At 61.2% G+C, this 20,553-nt stretch overlaps 1 protein-coding gene across 12 annotated transcripts; it reads right to left on the reverse strand.

Moving 5' to 3' along the window:
* Nucleotides 1-1,229: 1,229 nt before the first annotated feature.
* Nucleotides 1,230-19,698, reverse strand: PCBP2 (poly(rC) binding protein 2). 12 transcript variants are annotated; one of them, XM_068410861.1, is made up of 16 exons: nt 19,516-19,698; nt 16,747-16,880; nt 16,240-16,263; nt 16,108-16,140; nt 15,676-15,792; nt 13,884-14,015; nt 13,153-13,281; nt 12,617-12,691; nt 10,972-11,058; nt 10,686-10,751; nt 9,761-9,802; nt 8,647-8,719; nt 8,083-8,121; nt 7,005-7,057; nt 5,079-5,248; nt 1,230-1,839 (listed from the first exon to the last, which is right to left on the reverse strand). In XM_068410861.1, the coding sequence occupies exons 2-16, from the start codon at nt 16,813-16,815 to the stop codon at nt 1,803-1,805; spliced, it is 1,146 nt and encodes a 381-aa protein (XP_068266962.1). In that variant the 5' UTR covers nt 16,816-16,880; nt 19,516-19,698; the 3' UTR covers nt 1,230-1,802. The 12 variants fall into 12 exon arrangements, with proteins under 12 accessions (XP_068266962.1, XP_068266963.1, XP_068266965.1 ...); XM_068410862.1 differs by lacking the exon at nt 8,083-8,121 and having other exon boundaries at nt 7,005-7,060; XM_068410864.1 differs by lacking the exon at nt 10,686-10,751 and having other exon boundaries at nt 19,516-19,697.
* Nucleotides 19,699-20,553: the final 855 nt, after the last annotated feature.

Below are 20,553 nucleotides of genomic sequence, written 5' to 3' on the forward strand. Positions count from 1 at the left end.
CCCCCCCCCATAGTCCCACTCCCCCCCCCATAGTCCCACTCCTTCTTTACTGGTGGAACTGGGAGCACTGGGTGTGACAGAGGACACTGGAGTGGGTGGAACTGGGGGGGGATTGCTCTCACCCCTTGCCCCTGTGAAGCCAAGGAAGGTCCCAGAGGGGGATTTTGGGGTGGGGGGGGGGCTGTACTGGTTTCTATTATACCACCAGTTGGGATACTGGTTTCCATTAAAAACCAGTTTGTAGGGCACTGGGAGGGGAGAAACCCCCCAAAAACCATCTGGAACACTAAACCCCCCCAATTTGGAGCACCAAGGACTGATTTATCCAGCCTAGAATGACCCCAAACCCCCCTAGAAGGACCCCAAACCCCAAGGCGGGGGGGCACATACAAGGGGCTGAGCCCCCCCTCTATGGTCCCAGTCCTTTACTGGTAGAACTGGGAGCACTGGGTGAGGCAGAGGACCCTCGAGGGGATGGAAGTGGGGAGGGATTGCTCTCACCCTCTCACCCCTGTGAAGCCAAGGAAGGTCCCAGGGGGGATTGTGGGGTGGGGGGGGGCTGTACTGGTTTCCATTATATCCCCAGCTAGGATACTGGTTTCCATTAAAAACCAGTTTGTAGGGCACTGGGAGGGGAGAACCCCCCCACAAACCATCTGGAACACTAAACCCCCCCCACTTTGGAGCACCACAACCCACCAAGGCCTGATTTATCCAGCTTAGAATGACCCTAAACCCCCCTAGAAGGGCCCCAAACCCCAAGTGGGGGGGGGGGGGGGGGGCACATATAAGGGGCTGAGCCCCCCCCCCCCGCTATGGTCCCTCTCCTTTACTGGTAGAACTGGGAGCACTGGGTGCAGCAGAGGACACTGGAGGGGGTGGAAGGTGGTGGCGGGGGGGGGGGGATTGCTCTCCCCCCCTCACCCCTGTGAGGCCAAGGAAGGTGCCAGAGGGGAGTGTGGGGTGGGGAGGGCTGTACTGGTTTCCATTATACTACCAGCTGGGATACTGGTTTACATTAAAAACCAGTTTGTAGGGCACTGGGAGGGGAGAAACCCCCCAGAAACCATCTGGAACATTAAACCCCCCCACTTTCGAGCACCACAGCCCCCCAAGCACTGATTGATCCAGCTTAGAATGACCCCGAACCCCCTGAGAAGGACCCCAAACGCCAACTGGGCCATACTGGGAGCACTGGTGGGGGTCAAATAAAGACGGAGACAGGCAGATCCATTAACCAAAATATCCTCCAGTTTGTATTCACAAGGAAAAGCTCCAGTCCATCTTTTTATTCGTTTGTTTTTTTGAAAAATCTCCTGCCCTTACAGAACTGAAATGTTTTCGCTTCCACTCCGACAATTTCATGACAAAAACAGAAACTTCATGAGCCAAAAAAAAAAATAAAGGGATTTTTTGTGGGGTTTGGGGGGGGTTTGGAGTGAGGGGAGGGGGGGTTTGGGGTGGGGAGGAAGAGAGAAGCTTTATAAAACTAAGATTTAGGGCTCAGCCTGTTGAAACAGCTGAAAAAAAAACCTCAAAATAATTCAAAATTTTTAATTCCCCCCCCCCCAAAAAAAAAACAAACACAAAAAAATTAAATCAAACCCAAAAAAAAAAAACCCAAAAAGGAAGAAAATGAACCTGACACGAGTGGGCGCCGCGAGCGTGGAGGAACGGAACAAATGTACAAACTAAAAGTTAAAACCTGGGGTGGGGTTTTTTTTGCTAAAGGGGGGGGTTGGGTGGGGGGCGAGGGGGGGTACCCAGATGGATGGCGAGGCCGAGGGTCCGCGGCGGGGGCCCTAGCTGCTGCCCATGCCCCCGGTCTCCGAGGAGAGCCTGCAAGGAAGAAAAGGGTGTGAGAATTAGGGGGGGGGGGGTTTGGAGGGGTGGGGGGGGTTTGGGGGGTTGGGGTGGGGGGGTCTGGAGGGGTGGGGGGGGGAGGAAGAGGGCAGGAGGGTGAGGGATGCCCCATAGGGAGGGCACTGGGCACATGAGGAGGGGGGGTGGCTTTATGCACAAGCAGAGCTGGGGGTCTGCAGGGGTGGGGGGGGGCTGGAGGGGTGGGGGGGGGTCTGCAGGGGTTGGGGGGGGGGGGGGTCTGAAGGGGTGGGGGTCTGCAGGGGGGGGGGGGTAGGAAGAGGGCAGGAGGGCGAGGGATGCCCCATAGGGAGGGCACTGGGCACACAAGGAGTGGTTTGGGGTGGAGGGGGGGGGGCTTTGTGCACAAGCAGACCAGGGGGTCTGCAGGGGTGGGGGAGGTCTGGAAAGGTGGGGAGGGGTCTGCAGGGGTGGGGGGTGGAAGAGGAGGAGGGGTGGGGGGCAAGGGCTGCCCCATAGGGAGGGCGCTGGGCACACGAGGAGGGGTTTGGGGTGCAGGGGGGGGCTTTGTGCACAAGTAGAGCAGGGGGGAGGCGGTGGGGGGGGGGGGGTGAAGGTGGGTGCCTTGCCCCCCCCCAAAATGGGGCCACAGGGCAGGAGGGAGCAGCTTTTTGGGGTGGGGGGTGACCCCAAAGTGCTGCAGGCAGCGATGGCTGCGAGGGAGAGAGCAAGGGGGGGGACGGAGGGGGGGTTGTACCCACCCAGGGGAGCACAGAGCAGAGCAGGGGGGTCTGCAGGGGTGGGGGGGGGGACACACACAAGGGGAGGGGGTCCCCAAGGCCAGGGGGTCCCCAAGGCGAGCGGGGAGGACACCAGCACCCCCCAACCCTCCGGAGCTGCCCCCTCGGCGGCCCCAAAGCTGCTCTCCCCTCCCTGACATTTAAAGGGGGGGTGGGTGGGGGGGGAGCAGTGAATTTAGGGTGCCCCCCCCAGAGCCCCCTCCCCGCCGCTGGCACAGATCCAGCCGAGCAGATTCTCACCGTGGCAACTTTATTACAGGTACAGACACGAAAAGAGAGACAAGGCCGTGCCGCGAGCCCCCCCCGCCCCAGGAATAACCCCCCCACCCCAAAACCCCCCATGGAGAGGAAAAAAAGGGGGAAAGGGGAGGAAAAAATAAAAATAAGCGATGGCAGAAGGTAGCGGGGGTGGGATCGACCCCAGGCTGGGCTGGGACACGGGGAGGAGCGGCTGTGGGCCGGCAACAGGCTCCAGGAGCTCAGAGTGGAGTGAAAAAAGATAAGGAAGGGGAAAAAGGGGGGAAAAAAAAATAAGGAAGGGGAAAAAGGGGGAAAAAAAAAAATAAGGAAGGGGAAAAAGGGGGAAAAAAAAATAAGGAAGGGGAAAAAGGGGGAAAAAAAGATAAGGAAGGGGAAAAAGGGGGAAAAAATAAGGAAGGGGGAAAAAGGGGGAAAAAATAAGGAAGGGGAAAAAGGGGGAAAAAATAAGGAAGGGGAAAAAGGGGGAAAAAATAAGGAAGGGGAAAAAGGGGGAAAAAATAAGGAAGGGGAAAAAGGGGAAAAAAATAAGGAAGGGGAAAAAGGGGAAAAAAATAAGGAAGGGGAAAAAGGGGGAAAATAATAAGGAAGGGGAAAAAGGGGAAAATAAAAGAAGGAAAAAGGGGAAAAATAAAAAGAAGGAAAAAGGGGAAAAATAAAAGAAGGAAAAAGGGGGAAAAAAATTAAGGAAAAAGGGGAAAAAAAAGAAGGAAAAAAATAAGGAAAAAGGGAAAAATTAAGGAAAAAAATAAGGAAAAAGAGGAAATTTGCTGTTCCAAGTCTCCTCTCCGGGGTCCCCGTGCTGCCCCCGCCCCACGGGTCCCTCTACCCCCCCAGCAGGGTCTCAGTAAGGAGCAAATCTCTGTTTTTCTGCCTTCAGTTTGTTAGTGGCCCCCGGCGCGGCGGGGGCGGAGGCGGCCTTAGCGGCAGAGAGGACATTTAGAGCGAGGAGAGGGACGGGTTTGATGCCAAGCAGACTGGAGACACAAGGGGCGGTCGGAAGAGGGTTGGGGAGGCTGGCGGGTGCTTCGGAGGGCGCCGCGGAGGCGAGCGAGGGGGTGGTGGTGGAGGAGGAGGAAGAAGAAGAAGAAGAAGAAGGGGTGGAGGGTTGAGAGAGGTTGATGCTGAGGTGGTCAGGGATCGTGGCGGAGGCTGCCTGGGAGGAGGGTTTAGCGGTTTCTAAACTGTAACAGAGGAAAAAAGGAACAAAAAAAGAAAAAAAAAAAAATATACGGGTGGGTGGAAGGGAAACACCAGGAGAAAAAGGGAAAGCACAGGACAAACGGTGTAAAGGCGCTTGGGGAGGGAAGGGGGGAGGGAGGGAGGGGAGGGACGAAGGGTGGCGTCACCCCCGAGACACAGCGGGACCCCCCGGGCACCCCCTGGGCTCGGCCAGGCTGTGCCTGCGCCCTCGGAGCTGGGCACCTCACCACAACCAGAAAAAAAGAGAGGGAGATGGTGGGTGGCTTCTCCTCTGCTCCCACCCCAGAGCGGGCTGGGGGTGCTGGGCCACCTAAGGGCCACCTGAGTGTCACTGCAGGGAGGTGACAAGCTCAGGGGTCACCCAGCTCTTGTCCCGAGCCCGGGGGGCACCCAGCTCCTGTCCCGAGCTCAGGGGGGCACCCAGCTCCTCACCCCAGCTCAGGGGGGGGCACCCAGCTCCTGTCCTCCATCCAGAGCCCCATGGGCTGAGGGCCAGGGAAGGGGTTGGGGGGGGTCACCCCCAGCCTGGCTTGTGGGGTGCCACGGTGAGACGGGTCCTGAATAGCCACTGCGGCAAGTGGCCAGCCCGTGGGGAAGCCAGCTGGCCCCGGGAGCCACCACAGCATCAACTGCTCGCCCTGGGGATCCCAGCTCAGGATCCCCACGAGCAGACCCAGGGGAGTCCCTCTCCTCCAGCACCCCACTAACAAAAAAAAAACCCCTCACACCACACAAACGGCACGGCCCTCGCTGCTCTGAAGTAGCCACGGGCTACCAGTAGCCCCATGGCCAGACTAGTTACCCTACAGAGCGGGAGGCGATCGCAGCAGGAGGATGGGACAGCAGGCAGAGGGTGGGGGAAGGAAAAGGGGGGGAAAAGGAAAATAAATGGGGAAGAAAATCCCTCCCCATCACGCGTCGGGGCATGAGGAGGGTCCCGGGGTGAGTGTCAGACCCCCCCCCCGACCCACGGAGCTTCGTTAAGCGGAGGCTTACCTGACATTAATTAGATACTGGGCCAAGCTAATGCTGGCTGCAGATCCAGTTATGGTAACCTGCCTGTCAGTAGATCCTTCCACCGGGTTGGCAATTTTGATCTGCGCCCCGGACATCTGGCGGATCTCGTTGATCTTGGCGCCCTGACGCCCGATGATGCAGCCAATCAACTGGGGGGGGACGAGAAGGGGCTTCGTTAGCGGGGGTGAAGCGCTGAGAGTGTCAAACCATCCTCCTCCTCCTCCTCCCCTGTCACGTGTCTGTGCCCCACGGGGTCAGGGCTGGCACCTCCTGGGGGGTTTAAGGGGCTGAGAAGGGGGTTTTCAGCCTTAAAGTGGTGTCTGTGCCCCACAGGGTCAGGGCTGGCACCTCCTGAGGGGGTTTAAGGGGGTTTTCAGCCTTAAAGGTGTGTCTGTGCCCCACAGGGTCAGGGCTGGCACGTCCTAGGGGCTGAGAAGGGGGTTTTCAGCCTTAAAGGGGTGTCTGTGCCCCACGGGGTCAGGGCTGGCACCTCCAGGGGAGTTTAAGGGGCTGAGAAGGGGGTTTTCAGCCTTAAAGGTGGGTCTGTGCCCCACGGGGTCAGGGCTGGCACCTCCAGGGGAGTTTAAGGGGCTGAGAAGGGGGTTTTCAGCCTTAAAGGGGTGTCTGTGCCCCACGGGGTCAGGGCTGGCACCTCCTGGGGGGTTTAAGGGGCTGAGAAGGGGGTTTTCAGCCTTGAAGGTGTGTCTGTGCCTCACAGGGTCAGGGCTGGCACCTCCTGGGGGGTTTAAGGGGGTTTTCAGCCTTAAAGGTGGGTCTGTGCCCCACAGGGTCAGGGCTGGCACCTCCTGGGGGGTTAAAGGGGCCTCTCAGCCTTAAAGGGGTGTCTGTGCCCCACAGGGTCAGGGCTGGCACCTCCAGGGGAGTTTAAGGGGCTGAGAAGGGGGTTTTCAGCCTTGAAGGTGTGTCTGTGCCCCATGGGGTCAGGGCTGGCACCTCCTGGGGGGTTTAAGGGGGTTTTCAGCCTTAAAGGTGGGTCTGTCCCCTGCAGGGTCAGGGCTGGCACCTCCACGGGAGTTTAAGGGGCTGAGAAGGGGGTTTTCAGCCTTAAAAGTGTGTCTGTGCCCCACAGGGTCAGGGCTGGCACATCCTGGGGGGTTAAAGGGGCCTCTCAGCCTTAAAGGTGTGTCTGTGCCCCACAGGGTCAGGGCTGGCACCTCCTGGGGGGTTTAAGGGGCTGAGAAGGGGGTTTTCAGCCTTAAAGGGGTGTCTGTGCCCCACGGGGTCAGGGCTGGCACCTCCTGGGGGGTTTAAGGGGCTGAGAAGGGGGTTTTCAGCCTTAAAGGTGTGTCTGTACCCCATGGGGTCAGGGCTGGCACATCCTGGGGGGTTTAAGGGGCTGAGAAGGGGGTTTTCAGCCTTAAAGGTGTATCTGTGCCCCATGAGGTCAGAGCTGGCACCTCCTGGGGGGTTTAAGGGGGTTTTCAGCCTTAAAGGTGTGTCTGTGCCCCACAGGGTCAGGGCTGGCACCTCCTGGGGGGTTTAAGAGGCTGAGAAGGGGGTTTTTGGCCTTAAAGGGGTGTCTGTGCCCCTGGGGGGTTTAAGGGGGTTTTCAGCCTTAAAAGTGTGTCTGTGCCCTACGGGGTCAGGGCTGGCACGTCCTGGGGGGTTTAAGGGGCTGAGAAAGGGGGTTTTGCCCTTAAAATGTAGCTGGAAGGGGGAGAAGGGACCCTGTGCCAGCACAAGTGGCCCAAGGAGGTGGTTTGGGGCGCAGCTACGAGCCCTCCCGCAGCTTTGGAGTCAAGACCAGGCAACCCCACACCCTGTTTTGTCAGAAGAAAAGGAGGGGCAGATCCCTGTGACCCAGAGGGACGCGGGGGCAGCTGCCTGCCCACTGCCCACCCCCCTCCCTGCCCGCTCCGGGCTGGATCCCACATGGATACTCACATCATTTGGAATGGTGAGTTCGTGAGAGGTGGTTTGAGCAGAAGCATCCAAACCTGCTTGGAGACAGAGAGACAAAGCAGGAGAAGTTGAGGGGGGGGCGGCGGGGCGGGGAGGGGGCACAGCACAGACACGCCAGCAGCAGGCAAACGTTTGCCACCGGCTTCACGGCTCCCTCGAAGACGGTTTTAAAACAAGGAAGGGGAGGGCAGAGCAAGCTGTGAGGTTATTCCAACCCTCCCCTCCTCCTCCTCCTCCCTGCTTCCTCCCCTCCCCATCTCCTCCTCACCCCTTAATTTCTCTCCCCTTTGTCCCCCTCCTCGTAATGTCACCACCACATCTTCCTTCCAGGCAGGACAGTCCCAGAGCTGGGCACTCTCATGGCAGGGGGGCTCCTCTGCCCGCTGTTACCAGCTGCAGAGGGCTACACTACCCCCCTCCTCCTCTTCCTCCTCCTCTTCCTCGCTGCCACAGCCCCACAGGGCAGTGCTACCCCAGCCAGCACGGGCACTGCGAGGCTGCTCATGTCACACATGGGGCCGAGTGATTAAGTAGATTTTTAAACTGGTTTTAAATGGTTTTCCCCCCCTCTCTCTAGCTCGTGAGCAGTGGGAGCCTCAAGACCTCACCCCAGGAGCCTCAAGACCTCACCCCAAGGCTTCACCAGGGGCAAAGCAGCCTGGGGACACAGGGACAGCCTCAGGGGTTAACGTGGTGCTGTCCCCAACCTCACCAGCAGCAACCAGGGGCTCCAGCAGCTCCTCGGGCAGTGGGACTGGGGGGAATCGCCCCCCACCCCAGCACACGGTTGGGGGGTGAAGCGAGGGGGGCCCGGGGGGTCCCTACCAGCGTCAGGCACCGCACAAGCGAGCCCTGCTGCTCTCCACTGTCCAGCTGACGTCTCCTGGGGCACATAAACCAAGCCAGTGGCTACCTGCGGCCCTCCTAAGGCTCCCCTCGACCCCCCCTTTCCCCTCCCCTCCGTGCACAAAGGCGGGCAGCGTTTAACAGGGAGAACGAGACCCCGGGCAGGATTAATACACAATAGAATAACTACAGATTTTGGTTTTTTCATCATTACCCCAATAGCCTTTCACCTCTGGAGAGCTGGATTCAATGCCTGTTAAGATACAAGTGACAATGAGTTTGGCTGTCTCAAGTTTAGAGCCCCAAATGGGTACTTTTAAATTTTTTTTTAATTTTTTTTAGCTATCTTAGCAGATCTACAGCGAATTTGGTACGACTCAACAGTTGCCTGCTCAGGACTGGAGGAGCCGGAGGGGAGAGAGAGGGTGCTGCGGGTCGGGGGGGGTCTCCTGGTGCATTGGCAGAGCTGGGGAAGAGGAAGGAAAGCAGCACGGAGGCCCTGCCTGCTCGGTGGGGTGGTTTTGAGGTGGGTTTTCTACCCTCTGTGGCCCCCCTGGACTCGTAGAGGCCAGTACCAAGTTGCCCCCTGAGACATGACGACAAAAAAATCGTTACCTGGCCGGGCTCAGCTCATGGGGGGAATGTTTTGTTGAGGTTTTTGGGTTTTTTTTGAGAGCACGAGACCCAGCGGAGGCCCCGTGAGCGAGGAGCCGAGCGGCGGCTCCGGCCTGGCCTCGGGCCCACGCTAGAGTACAGGAGAGAGGAGGAGTTTCCATACCACTGAATCCAGTGTTGCCATGAGACATTGGAAAGTGGGACTGTTGCATTGCCAACTGGTGCAGCTTGGTCAGCTACAGGAGAGAGGAGAAGGGAAGAAAAAAGAGAAAGAGAAAGGCTGCTGTTAGCCATTTCCCAAGCCCAAGGGGGGGCAAGGACTCACACAACACACACCAACACAGACACTGCCAGTGGCATCAAGATCCCCCCCCTCGGCCCCTCCGTCCACCCTGAGGAGGAAGGTGCCAGGCCAAGGTGCGCTGGGAGAGGGGCTGTGCCCACCCTGCGGTGAAGCGAGGGGTGAAAGGAGCTCAGGGAGAGAAGCAGAGAGGAGAGAGGAGGTGGCGGGGGGCTCACCCCACACCACGTGGGGAGCGGCGGAGAGGGGGGGACAGGAGTGCCAAGAGGGGAGGTGGGGATGGAGCCCGGCTCGGATCAGCCCCACGAGTCCCTCTTCTAGCCCAGCTTCCCTCCTAACCCTTCTCCTCCCTGGCCTGGCGCGTCCCAGCCCCCCGGCCCTCACTGCTCTAAGGGTGCCAGGAGCTGAGATCGGCCCCCACCGAGTCTGCAACGTGCCTAGGGATGAGCATGGGTGCCAGAGGATGGTGGTGTCCCCCAGGAGAGCGCCCTGGGATTGTCACTCCTCTCCCAAACGGTCCCCAAACCCCCCCCAGCCCCTCCCCAGAGTGCCACCAGCGACCACTGGCCAAGCCAGCTGTCCCCTGCCCCAGGAGAACCACGGAGACACTGACCCATCATGTTCTGGGGTTGGTTTTCTCTTGATGGGCTTGTGCCAAATTCAAGAGGAAAGGGGCAGGAGGAGGGGGGAAAAGCCAGAGCTGGTGTGAAATGCCAAGCTGGGGAGAGGTGGGTTGGAAGATAAAAAAAATATATATATAGGAGGAGGGAAAGAGGTGGGGGAAGGAAAAAGGAGGTGAAGGTGGCTGCAAGAGGGCAAATCGAAGGGAGGTTGAGTTTTTTGGGGGGGAGCTCGGCTCGAGCATCGAAGGCCCAAGGTGAGGGCTCGAGTGGAGAAAGCCCGGAGCAAATTTTGGCAGGGAGGTGGGAAGGAAGAGGGTGGATTTTCAAGACAAGAAGTTGTAAACAAAACTTACATCTGGCTGTGGAATGGCATACTGTCCTTGAATGGTATAGGCCTACAAAAGGAGGAAAAGAGTCCTATTAACAACCATCGGACAGCCACCCAGGGACAGACAGATTTCAACTAGCCAGGAAGTCAGAGAGCCAAGGTGGAGAGTTCTCCGGGGCGAGGGAAGTGGGGCAAGGAGAGGCATGGGGACGGATAAATGCTGTAACAAGCAATTTCTAGACGGGCGGTGACTCAAATTGGCTTCGAACGTGGCGGTTACGGGGAGGGAGTGGACAGGATGGCGCCGTCCCCCCCAAAAAAAAGTGGCAGATTGATTAAAAAAAAAAAAAACAACAAAAAAAAACAACCAACACAACCAGAAGGGCTGGGATCTTGATGAAGATGTATGGTGTGGTGGAGGCCGACAATGCTTCTAGCCCTGCGCCCCCCGCCTCGCCGACAGGGGAAGATCTCCAAAGCCCCCCCAGCCCTGCTAGCTCCCAGCCCCCTCCTTTCCCCCCAGCCCAGCAGCAACTTTTCCTTTCCTCCCCCTCCCCTTAAAAAAAAAGTCCCCATTCCGAGTCCTCTCGTCACTTCCGCACGCCTAGGAAAACGTTGCTGGGCAAGCTAAATGCTGGAGCTGGCTACCAAGGCTAGACAAGGCAAAAGAGAGGCGTTTGGAGTGGGGGGGTGGGTGGGTGGGAACAAGGCTGAGTGCCTGACCTGCCACAATTCCATGTCTTGAGGTTAAGGGACAGCCACAGACTTCAGATTCCTCCTGAAGCTACCCAGAAAGGGCGAGTTACTGGCTGGGGGGACCTGGCTGGCTAAGGTTTATGGGGGGCTAAAGGGGATGGGGGGGTTGGAAAAGGAGTGGGGGGGCCGGGCAGATGGGGGTGGGTGGGATGAGGTAGGGGAGAGGGGGGTACACAGCCTCACTTCCAGGTCACCGGAAGAACTGCAGCCCAGGCTGGAATTGGCCCAAGTTCGTTGCCATGCAGTGGCTGCCGGGTGGCCTGCGTGAGGAGAGGTTGGTGGGCTCAGAGTCCAGTTCCCAGTGGACAGGAGTCCACAGCACAAAAAGCCACCGTTTGATGGGGTGGGTTGGGGTGGGGTGGGGGGGGGGTGTGGGGGGTTTTGGGGTGGGGGGGGACAAGGACAAGGATGCCACCCTTGTTGGCAGTCTCAAAGAGGCCAAGGATTGAACGGGCCGTGGAGACTGAACTCCCCTCTCACCTCCTGAGGTGGTCCCTCCAAGTCAGAGTTGAGGCACATGGATGGGGCGGTGTGGGGGTAGCTCGCACTGCCGCTGCTGTACCTGTCCTGTGGATAAATTAGAGGACTTCAGTCTCCAGGGCTGTCAATCCGAAACTTTAAGTCACATCGACATTAGCTTTGCCTTTTTCTTTCTTTCTTTCTTTTCTTTTTTTTTGAGGGCTAAACCCTGCTCTAACGCACGACTCTGAGCTGCAAAGACAGAGCAACATCACCGGGAGCGGGGCCCGGACGGCTGCATCGGGGCTGGCCGCGGCCCTGGGCCAAGGGGGAAAGGGGGTGGAAGAGAAGGAGGGAGGGGGGAGAAGAAAGGGAAGGGGAGGGAAAAGATGCGTGGCTGTGGGGAAGCCTGCTCCTCACTGCTCTAACGGGGAGGGGGCCGCACGGTACGGCCCTCCGCTGGCAAGAGGCGCAGGGTTTTAGGGGGGGGGCACGGATGTACCGGCCAGGCACGTCCCCCCCGGGGCACAGAGCGGCAGGAGAAGCTGTCGGAGAGGCGGGGGGGGCTGATGGGGTTGAGGGAGGGGAGGAGGCAGGGAGGGCAAGGGGTGGTTGGGAGAGGGGGGGGCGGCCAAGGCGAGGAAGGGGACGGCAGGTCCGTCCCCCCCAGAACAAGCATGGCAGGGGAAGAGCAGAGTGAGGCCTGGCTCTCAGGGAGGCCAGCGGCACAGCTACCCCCTTCCCTGCCTACCGAGGCCTCTGTTGATAACGCCAGACCCTCCCTGGCCCAGCTGGGGGGGGCTGCCTGGAGCCCACCCCCGAGGGGGCTCTCCCCGATGGATGTGGTCGCACGAGGTGGCCAGGTTTCCTCCCAGCGTTAACCCGGGGCTCAGCCTCCTGCTGGCCCAGCAGCTCGGGTGGGAGCGTGGGTGAGGACACCCAGCCAGCACCCACCCCCCCCCCACCATCACCACCACCCCAAAGGGGGCTGGGGGGCTTCAGGGCTCAGCAGACAGGACCCTGAGGGAGCTCTGTCACCCGTAACCCAGCTCGGTGGCAAGTGACTCCCCTGGATCAGCTCAGCACGGGAGGGACTTAAATCCCACAGCACCTGATGGCTACTCCTATCTGACACCCTCCCCTCGTGCGAGACGAAGCCTTTCCCCACCCCCCCCAACCCTACAGGCCTTCACACCCCAAGAGCCAGCCCCGGAGAGCAGAGAAACCCCCTCCCCAACCCTCTGGGCCAGTCACCCACAACGGGCCATGCCCGAGTCCTCAGAGCAAGCCCAAGGCCGAGGGGCAGAGCCAGGAGTTGGCACCTGGAGTCTCTCGATTCAAATCCCCCCCCACCACCATCACCACACTGGGATGGGGTGGGTTTTTTTTGGCCAGTTAACTCCAGGCATGTTTGCCAGCACCCCCCTCCTCTCCAAATCAGCCCTTTTGGCCCCCTCTCCATCCCACCTCTTGCCCCCTCCCATCCCTCAGCGAGGGAGGCTCGGAGCAGGGCTCGGAGGCCCAACGGAGCCGCTCTCGGCCGGAGGAGGCGGCGTGGGTGACGGGCACGCAGAGCGGCTGATGCACGCTGGCAGCTCATTAAGACACCCCCCCCCACCCATTCCTCTGCCCACCCCACACCCCAGGAGCAGAGGAGAGGCCTTACCTGACCGCCTGCAAAGATGACGGGAGAGCTGGATGGCTTGGGTCGGTACGGGATGGTGACGCCCTTCGGGGGAGACTGGGTGACAGGTAGAGAGGGGCAGTCAGGCACCGAGCGCTGCTGGCACCCACAATCCCCCTTCCCTGCACCCCACACCCCGCTTTGGGGTTAAAAATCAGAGGTCTGGGAGGATGCAGAGCAATCCTCTTTCTTTGGGGGAGCAGAACAGTGCACGAGGGTTGGGACAGCGGTGTCACCGCGCTGGGCACCACAAGTCACTGCAGAGCCACTGACAACACCCACAGCCAGTGAGCAGCTCTACAAGGCCTGGCTCGACCCCGGTTTTAAGCAGCTCCAAGCCTCACCTGGACGAGGCTCTAATCCCCTTTATCCCCCCCTCCACCAGCAGCCACTTCTCCACCCTCAGCAGTTTCCACTCGTCAGCGAGGGCCGCGGCTTGCCAAGGGCAGCGGGGATCCCTGTGCCACACGTGCCCCCCCCGAGCGACCAGGCCCCGGGGAGGGGGGGGGAGGCCCTACCTCAAGCATGACGACGCAGATCTGTTTGACGCACTCGATGATGGACTGTGGGATGCCAGCGATGGTGATGGCTCGCTCGGTCGAGTTGGGCAGCATGTCCCCTGCCACCTGGACCTGTGCCCCCGTGCTCTGCCAAAGTGGATGTTAAAAATAAGAGCTCAGAGCCCACAGGGATGGCTGTGACCTCAGCGAGGAGCCCCGTGGGTGGGTTGTACGTAGCCAAAACTGACCCCCCCGCTGCTCCTCCTTTCCCCCCAAAATAAAATCCTTTAATCCTAGCTGGAAATAATTTGGTCACGGGGAGCATGGGGCAGGAGAGGGGGGACCTGGGTGGCAGCTTTCCCTGTAACCCAAGTCCCACAGCCAACAGAGCTGGGCAGAGTTAATCCCCCAGCAGCGCTCGGTGGCATTACGAGGGTGGCACACGCCTGGCAGAGCGTTGTCCCCCTTCCAGCAACTGGGAAAACACTGGGACTGGGGGGGATTGAGAGCGTGGGGAAGGGGGGGAGCAGGAACCCAGGTGTCTCCAGTGCTGGGAAGGGGAGGGTCTGCCTCCAGTCTCAGTTTCACAAGCACTAAAAATACGAGGAGCTCTAAAACCGTGCAGTGATGCCACGTCTCTGCTATGTGGTACCACCCGGGGCGGGGGCTGACGCAAAGATTTGCCCCCCCAGGAGGCACCCGGATCCTGGGCATCCCCCCCCCTCCTCCTCGGAGCAGCCAACACGCACCTCTCGGATCTCTTTGATCTTGCAGCCTCCTTTCCCGATGAGGGAACCGCACTGGCTGGCGGGGACCACGAGCCGGAGGGTGACCGGGGGCCGGCTGGCAGCTGTGCTGTTGGTCATGGAGCTGCTGATGTCCTGCGAGGAAGAGGAGTTACTCAGAGGGGTGAGCTGGGCACGGTGCCCTCGCCGGAAGGGCACGCGGGGAGGCGACGTGCCCGGCAGAGGGACGGCGAGGATGACGCTGGCATGGGCACACCAAGGTGACCCCGGGGCAATCCCTGTGCTATCTCCCAGGACTTCGTTAGCGGCCCAGAAGGGACAGGGCCACATTTTGGGGAAGGAGAAAGAAATCAAACCGTTGTCTCTGTGAAAATGGGGGTTTAACCCCCCACCAGCGCAGCGCAGAAGCACCAGCTGGGTCATGCCACAGCCAAATGGGAACTGGTTGTGCCAGTGCTGGAGGGGGACAAGAGGCTGGTTGGGGGCTCGGTGTGCCCCACAGCTCCCAGTTCAGCACAGAGCCTCCCGTTTTAATGGGGGATCAGGGTGGGAGTGGCTACAGGGGGGAAAAAAAACAAGCCGGGCGCTGATTAGAGCGGTCATGTGCTGGCAGGGGGAGGGGAGGCCCAAGGCCACGGCTCAACTGACCTACTAAAATAAAAGCTTTAAGGGCGAGCCAAGCGCTGAGGGCGCCGGCAGGCAGGAGCCACGCGGGGCCGGGGAGCCCTCGGGGGACTCCGGCTCTCCGGGCTCAGCAGCCTTTAAGGCAGCAGCGAGAGCAGAGGGGCCTTGGGGAGAGATGTGCCAGCACTGGGCTGTCTCCTCGCAGGGATGGGTCCTGAATTTGAAGGGTAACAGGAATTTTACCCCCACAGGAGAGGTGAGAGCGCTGCCCCATGCCAGGCGAGGAGCGCTCACACCTTCCACACGATGCGAAGCGGGATGGGAAACTCCTCCACACCACGGCCCTGAGCAGGCTCGAACGCCCGCAGCCAGGATCCGGGTTATCCAGGATCAACATCCCCCTGGAAGTCACCAAGGGGCACAACGCAGCTCCTCCTTCAGCCCCAGGTCCCCTCCTCAGCAGGGCCGGAGCCAAGTCCCCACCGCCCCCCCAAGGTGTGACAAAGGGGAACCAGCACGGCCACGCCGGAAGACGAGCAAAGCCAGGGGAGTTTCAAAGCCCTTCTCTGTTTTAAGCTGTTTAACCAGTGGCCACGGGGTGGTTTTGGTGCAGGGAAGTCCCCGTGGGGTTCTGGCACTCAAGGCCGGCTGAGCGCACACGGGGAAGTGGCACTACCTGGACCTTGACCCTGCTCAGAGCTGGGCAAAGATCAGGCTCTGCGGGGAAAACACGGCCAGCCCGTGCTGCTGCTCACACAGAATCACAGAATCAACCAGGCTGGAAGAGACCTCAGGGATCATCGAGTCCAACCATGGCCCTGACACCACCATGGCAACTAGACCAGGGCACTAAGTGCCATGGCCAGGCTTGTCTTAAACCCATCCAGAGATGGTGACTCCACCACCTCCCTGGGCAGCCCCTTCCAGTGCCTAATGACCCTTGCTGAGAAGAAATGCTTCCTACTGTCCAACCTGACCCTCCCCTGGCCAAGCTTGAGGCTGTGTCCTCTTGTCCTAGTGCTAGTTGCCCGCTCATCCCCAGGGGAGAGTCTTCCCTCGCGCTCCAGACCCCCCAGCGCGCTCAAATTTATCGGGGGGCAGCGATACAGGATGCCTGCAGACAGGGGAGGGGGCTCTGCAGGCAGGGCGGGGAGGGGGCTCACACACCCACCTCTTCCAGTTTGTCAATAATCATCGCAAAAGCCTTGAAGATGGCGTTGGTGGGGCCGGCGAGGGTGATGATCCGCTCGGGGCAGTTCCCTTCTGAGATGTTAATGCGAGCACCGCTCTGCGGGAGGGAAAGCCAGCGGCCGTCAGGGCTCCCGGCCCCCCCCCCACCAACCCACGGCCACCCCCCCCCCACAACCCACGTGGGGTGAGCGGGATCCCCCAGCAGTGACGAATCCTCCTTCCCTCCCCTCCCTCCCTCGGCAGCCATCTTAGCCTCCTCGGCTTCCTGCCCGCCGCTGCCTACGCCTCCCGGCATGCCCCGCGTCCGCCGGCTCCCGTCTGCTGCCGCCGCTCTGCCTCCACATTCCTTTCAAGGCCCCCGCGCCGCCGCGGCCCCCTCGGGCCCCCCTCGGCTACCCCCCACGGGACTCACCTCCTCACGCATCTTCTTCACCGATTCGCCTTTCTGTGGGGAGAGGGAGAGGAGGGAGAGGCGTTAGCGCGGCCGTGCGCGGCGCAGGGAGGGGAGAGGGAGGCAGGGAGAGGGGGTTTGGGGCTCACTCACCTTCCCAATGATGCTTCCCACCTCCTGGGGCGGAAAAAAACGCAGCAATTAGTGCTTAAAAAACTCTGCCAGTCCCGACTCCCTTTTACAGCCAAAACCAAGCTCCTCAGGACCCCAAATAGCCCCTCAGGACCCCAAACAGCCCCTCAGGACCCCAAACAGCCCCTCAGGACCCCAAACAGCCCCTCAGGACCCCAAACAGCCCCCCTCGATGTACTGACACCAGCTGAGCTCTCCATCAGGTCACTCCCCCCCCCCCACCGCTGCCATCCCGGGCTGTTATTTTAATTGACGTGCTGCGCTTTTAAAGCGCTGCCTCCCTCGTCATGAGATAGCCAGGAGCCGGCCGGGTGCCAAGGAGCACATTCCTCACCCCGCTGCCTAATGGCTGCAACAACCAGGCGGCTCCGAGAGGTCCCACCGACACGGATTTACTGCCACGGGGCTGTGTCGGGTGAGGAGGGGCTTCAACACGACCCCCACGTCCCACCCGGGGAGGCCACCTACCTTTCCATGCATGAGTAGTCGGATGGTGAGCGTGACATTTAAACCCCCTTCAATGACACCGGTGTCCATCTTGAGCTGCGTTGGCTTGGGTCAGGCTTTGTCAGGTCAGGTCTTTGGTCGCTGGGCGAGCAGAGCTGGGAAGGAGAGAGGGGCCGTGGTTGAGGGGCTGTGCTGACCCTCCCCAGGCATCTCCAGATCCATCCCAGGAGCGACTCAACATCCCTATGGGGTTTTTTTCCTCCCCCCATGTATCCCCCTGGCAGTTTTAGGGCCGTGCTCCTCCCCAGGCGCTCAGGAGAGCTGATCCGCAGCGGTTCAGCTCCCCCCTGGCCTCACCCTTCTGCCAGGAGTTTTCCAAGGGCTGCGCTGGCACAATCCCACCTGCATCAAGAGCCACGAGGGTCTCGCTCACCCCCTGCCTCCTCCCAGCCCCGCTCCTCGCAGAGGCTTCACCTACAGCTCCAAGGAACTCGTGCCTACTTGGAAACCCCCCTGTCTTAATCTAGATTAGGAGGTTTCCTCCGTAGCTGCGTGTAGACACGCAGATGGAGCGACTGCCCTGCTTCCCTTCGGTTTAACCCACTTGGGGAGCGCGGGTTGGGGAGAAAAATAAAATGTAACAACTCCTCTGTGCCCTGAGCTGGCGTGGGGAGACTTTTCAGACCAGTTTCCAAGTTGATTTACTCAAAACTAGATAAGGCCACATGAGCAGGCGATCAGGTTTCAACCAACCTGCGGCCCGAGTCGGCAGCAGTTGCAAAACACCGGCCACGGCGCTCGTTTAACTTGAAAAATAAATTAAATAAGCTAAATTTCAGATTGTTTTTTAATCAATCTGGCTGGTCACCGCCCCATCAAAGTTTAACCAAGCTCAGGGAAAGAAGCAGCCGGGGTGAGGGCAGGGGGATTAATCCGGCAGGGGACGGTGCCAAGCTCCTGGTTAATGCTCTTTTAAGGGGAAGTCGCTGGCACAGGAAGGTTTTTTGCTGTAACGAGGAGTTCCGGCTTCCACAAAACTCAGCCCGACGGCCCATCGGGTCCAAAAAGGTGCCTAGTTTGGACAGAAAGGCTCAGGATCGGAGCCCGGCAGCGGCAGAACGAGGAGGAGAGTCTAGAACCGAGCCCACGAGTCGGTTGTTTACGAGTTTCCCGGTTCACCGGAGGTGGCAGGAGCTTTGCTGGCACCCGCCGTCGTCTCTCCAGCTCCGAACCCACTCCTCCTCCTCCCACCAGTTCAGCGTCCCAGTTCGCTTTCGTTAGCATTAATTTGTTTTCCTGGCAGCGGTTTTGCCAGTCCAACGAGCTTGGGTCGGTTACGGGACCGACAAAAGGAGGCGGCCAAACCTGCCGGGGGGTTACGCAAAGGGAGAAGCGAAGCCGTGCGGGACGGGCCGAGGCCGGCGAGGAGCCAGTTGCTCCGATTCAGCCTCCCAACGAGCTTCTTCCGCAGCAAAACTTCCCCCCAAACTTCTCCTTACCTCCATCTGGCAGCCCTGCCTGCTCCCACGGTGCATGGGGAGGGCCGGGGGCCCTGCCCGCTGCCTGTACCGGCATCAAACACCCACCCCATCCCCAAACTGGGACCATTTTGAGTGAGGAACTGGTTGCCAGAGAAGGGATTTGGCTCCAAAACCTGCCTGTCCCCGAGGGCAGGGGGGAAACGGGGCTTCGAAACCGCCTCATCCTTGTGGCGGCGGGGGGGTGAAAAATAACTCCAGGGCTGGAGATCCCGGCTCGTTGGCCCGGGAGAGGGAATGGGGGGGTCACAGAGAGACCCCCGGGGCTCGGGATTGAGCCTCCAAACCAGGGGGGTCCCCGGTCCCGGGATCGCGGCTCTAAACCGAACCCGGAGCCCGGGGGGGGGGAAACTTGCCGAGTCCCGGGAGCGCGGCTCAGCCCCAGCTCGGTCCCGAGGAGCTGGGGGGGCGGCTGTGGACCCCAAACGGGCCCGGGGAGGTGGGGGGAGGGGGAGCGAACCGGCTCCGGGGCTCTAAAAACACCCCGGCAGCCGGAGAGGGGGGGGTCGGATCCCCGGTCCGGGATCGCGGCTCCAAACTAGGCCGGTCCCGGGGGGAATGTGAAGGGGGAAACATCCGAATCATCGAGGGGGGGCTGGCGGCTCCGAGCCGGGCCCGTGTGTCGTGTCCCCCCCCCCCTCGCCCCGGCAGCGGCGGCGCGAACCGGGCCGGGGAAAAAATAACTCGGGATGGCGGCAAAAACGGGCCCGGCCGGTAAAAAAAAAAAAGAAACAAACAAAAAAAAACATAAAAAAAAAACACCAAAAAAGAAAAAGAAAAAAAAAAGGTAAAAAAATGCCGCCCCCCCCCCCCCACGTCCCCCCCCCGCAACCGCTCGGTACCGGCGGGGGGGGGGGGGGGGGGGGTGGCGCCCTGTGACGCACGCGGCTCCCTGCCCCCCCCCCCCACCCCGGTCCCGGTTCCCGCGGGGGGGGGATGGGGGGGGCGGTGGGGAGGGGGGGGAGGAGCGGGAGCGCCCCCCAACACCCCCCCCCCGCCCCGCCGGCAGCGCGGCGCGCACGCAGGCCGCGGCCTAGGCCGCGACTAGGCCGCACGTAGGCCGCGGGCTGGCGTGAGGGCGCGGCCGACTGGCGGGCGGCGCCGGGCGGCGCGTCGGAGCTACGCAAGGCCGCGGCTCCGCGGCCCTTATGGAAGTCGGCGCCGGATGGCGGCAAGGGGGGGGGTTCGGGGAGGGAAAGAGGCCGGGAGGCGGCGGGGTTGGGGGGGGGGGGGGGCGGGGGGTCGGGCCTACCTGGAGCGGCGCCGGTAACGGCGGCGGGAGAAGGGCGAGCTCCGGGCGGAGCGGGAGGAGGGAGGGCGGGGAGGAGGGGAGGGAGGTGGGGGGGGAGAGGGAGCGCGCCGGGGCGGGCGGGCGGGATGGCGGCGGGAGGCGGCGGCGGCTGCTCCTGTGGCGGCGGCCGCGACGGGTCTGGGAGGGGGCGGCGGGAGCGGCCCGATTTACACCCCGCCCCGACCCGGAAACGGACGCCGTGCACTAGCGAGGCGACGAGGGGCGGGAATAGAGCGGCGTCACTCCTCCCCCCGCGCCGCCCCGCCCTCCCCGCACCAACGAGGGGACACACCAGTGGGTAGAGCGGCGGCGTGCGAGCACAGCGCCCCCGGCGGCTCGGAGGACTTCGGGGAGGGGAAGGGGGCGTTGAGGGGCAATTGGGGGCAATGGGGGGCAATTGGGGGGGCAATGGGGGGGAATTGGGGGAATTGAGGGGCAATGGGGGGCAATAGGGGACAATAGGGGGGCAATGGGGGCATGGGGGGCAATGGGGGGGCAATGGAGGGAATGGGGGCAATGGGGAGGCAATGGGGGGGCAGTGGGGGGCAATGGGGTCATGGGGGGCAATGGGGGGGAATTGGGGAAATGGGGGGGCAATGGGGGGCAGTGGTGGCAGAATGGGGGCAATGGGGGCAATTGGGCGCAATAGAGGGAATGGGGGGGCAATGGGGGGGCAGTGGAGGGTACTGGGGGGCAATGGGGGACAATGGGGGGGCAAAGGTGGTCAGTGGTGGTGGAATGGGGGCAATGGGGGGGCAGTGGAGGGTACTGGGGGGGCAATGGGGGGCATGGGGGGCAATGGGCGGGGAATAGGGGCAATGGGGGGAATGGGGGCAATTGGGGGGCAATGGGGGGTCATGGGGGGCAATTGGAGTAATGGGGGGCAATGGGGGGGAATGGGGGAGGAATTGGAGGGCAATGTGGGGCAATGGGGGAGCAATTGGGGCAATGGGGGGCAATTGGGGGGCAATGGAGGAATGGGGGGCAATGGGGGGGAAT

This window comes from Nyctibius grandis, chromosome 11, assembly GCF_013368605.1.
Source record: "Nyctibius grandis isolate bNycGra1 chromosome 11, bNycGra1.pri, whole genome shotgun sequence".
NCBI lineage: Eukaryota > Metazoa > Chordata > Aves > Nyctibiiformes > Nyctibiidae > Nyctibius > Nyctibius grandis.

Excerpts from the sequence above, each read along its gene's own strand:
- PCBP2 (XM_068410861.1), bottom strand. The coding sequence starts at position 16,815 with ATGGACACCGGTGTCATTGAAGGGGGTTTAAATGTCACGCTCACCATC. Across the intron at positions 12,692-13,152 it reads TCTGCGTCGTCATGCTTGAG|TCTCCCCCGAAGGGCGTCAC; the intron begins GTAGGGCCTCCC and ends CCTGTCACCCAG. Across the intron at positions 5,249-7,004 it reads AACTCACCATTCCAAATGAT|TTGATTGGCTGCATCATCGG; the intron begins GTGAGTATCCAT and ends GTCCCCCCCCAG.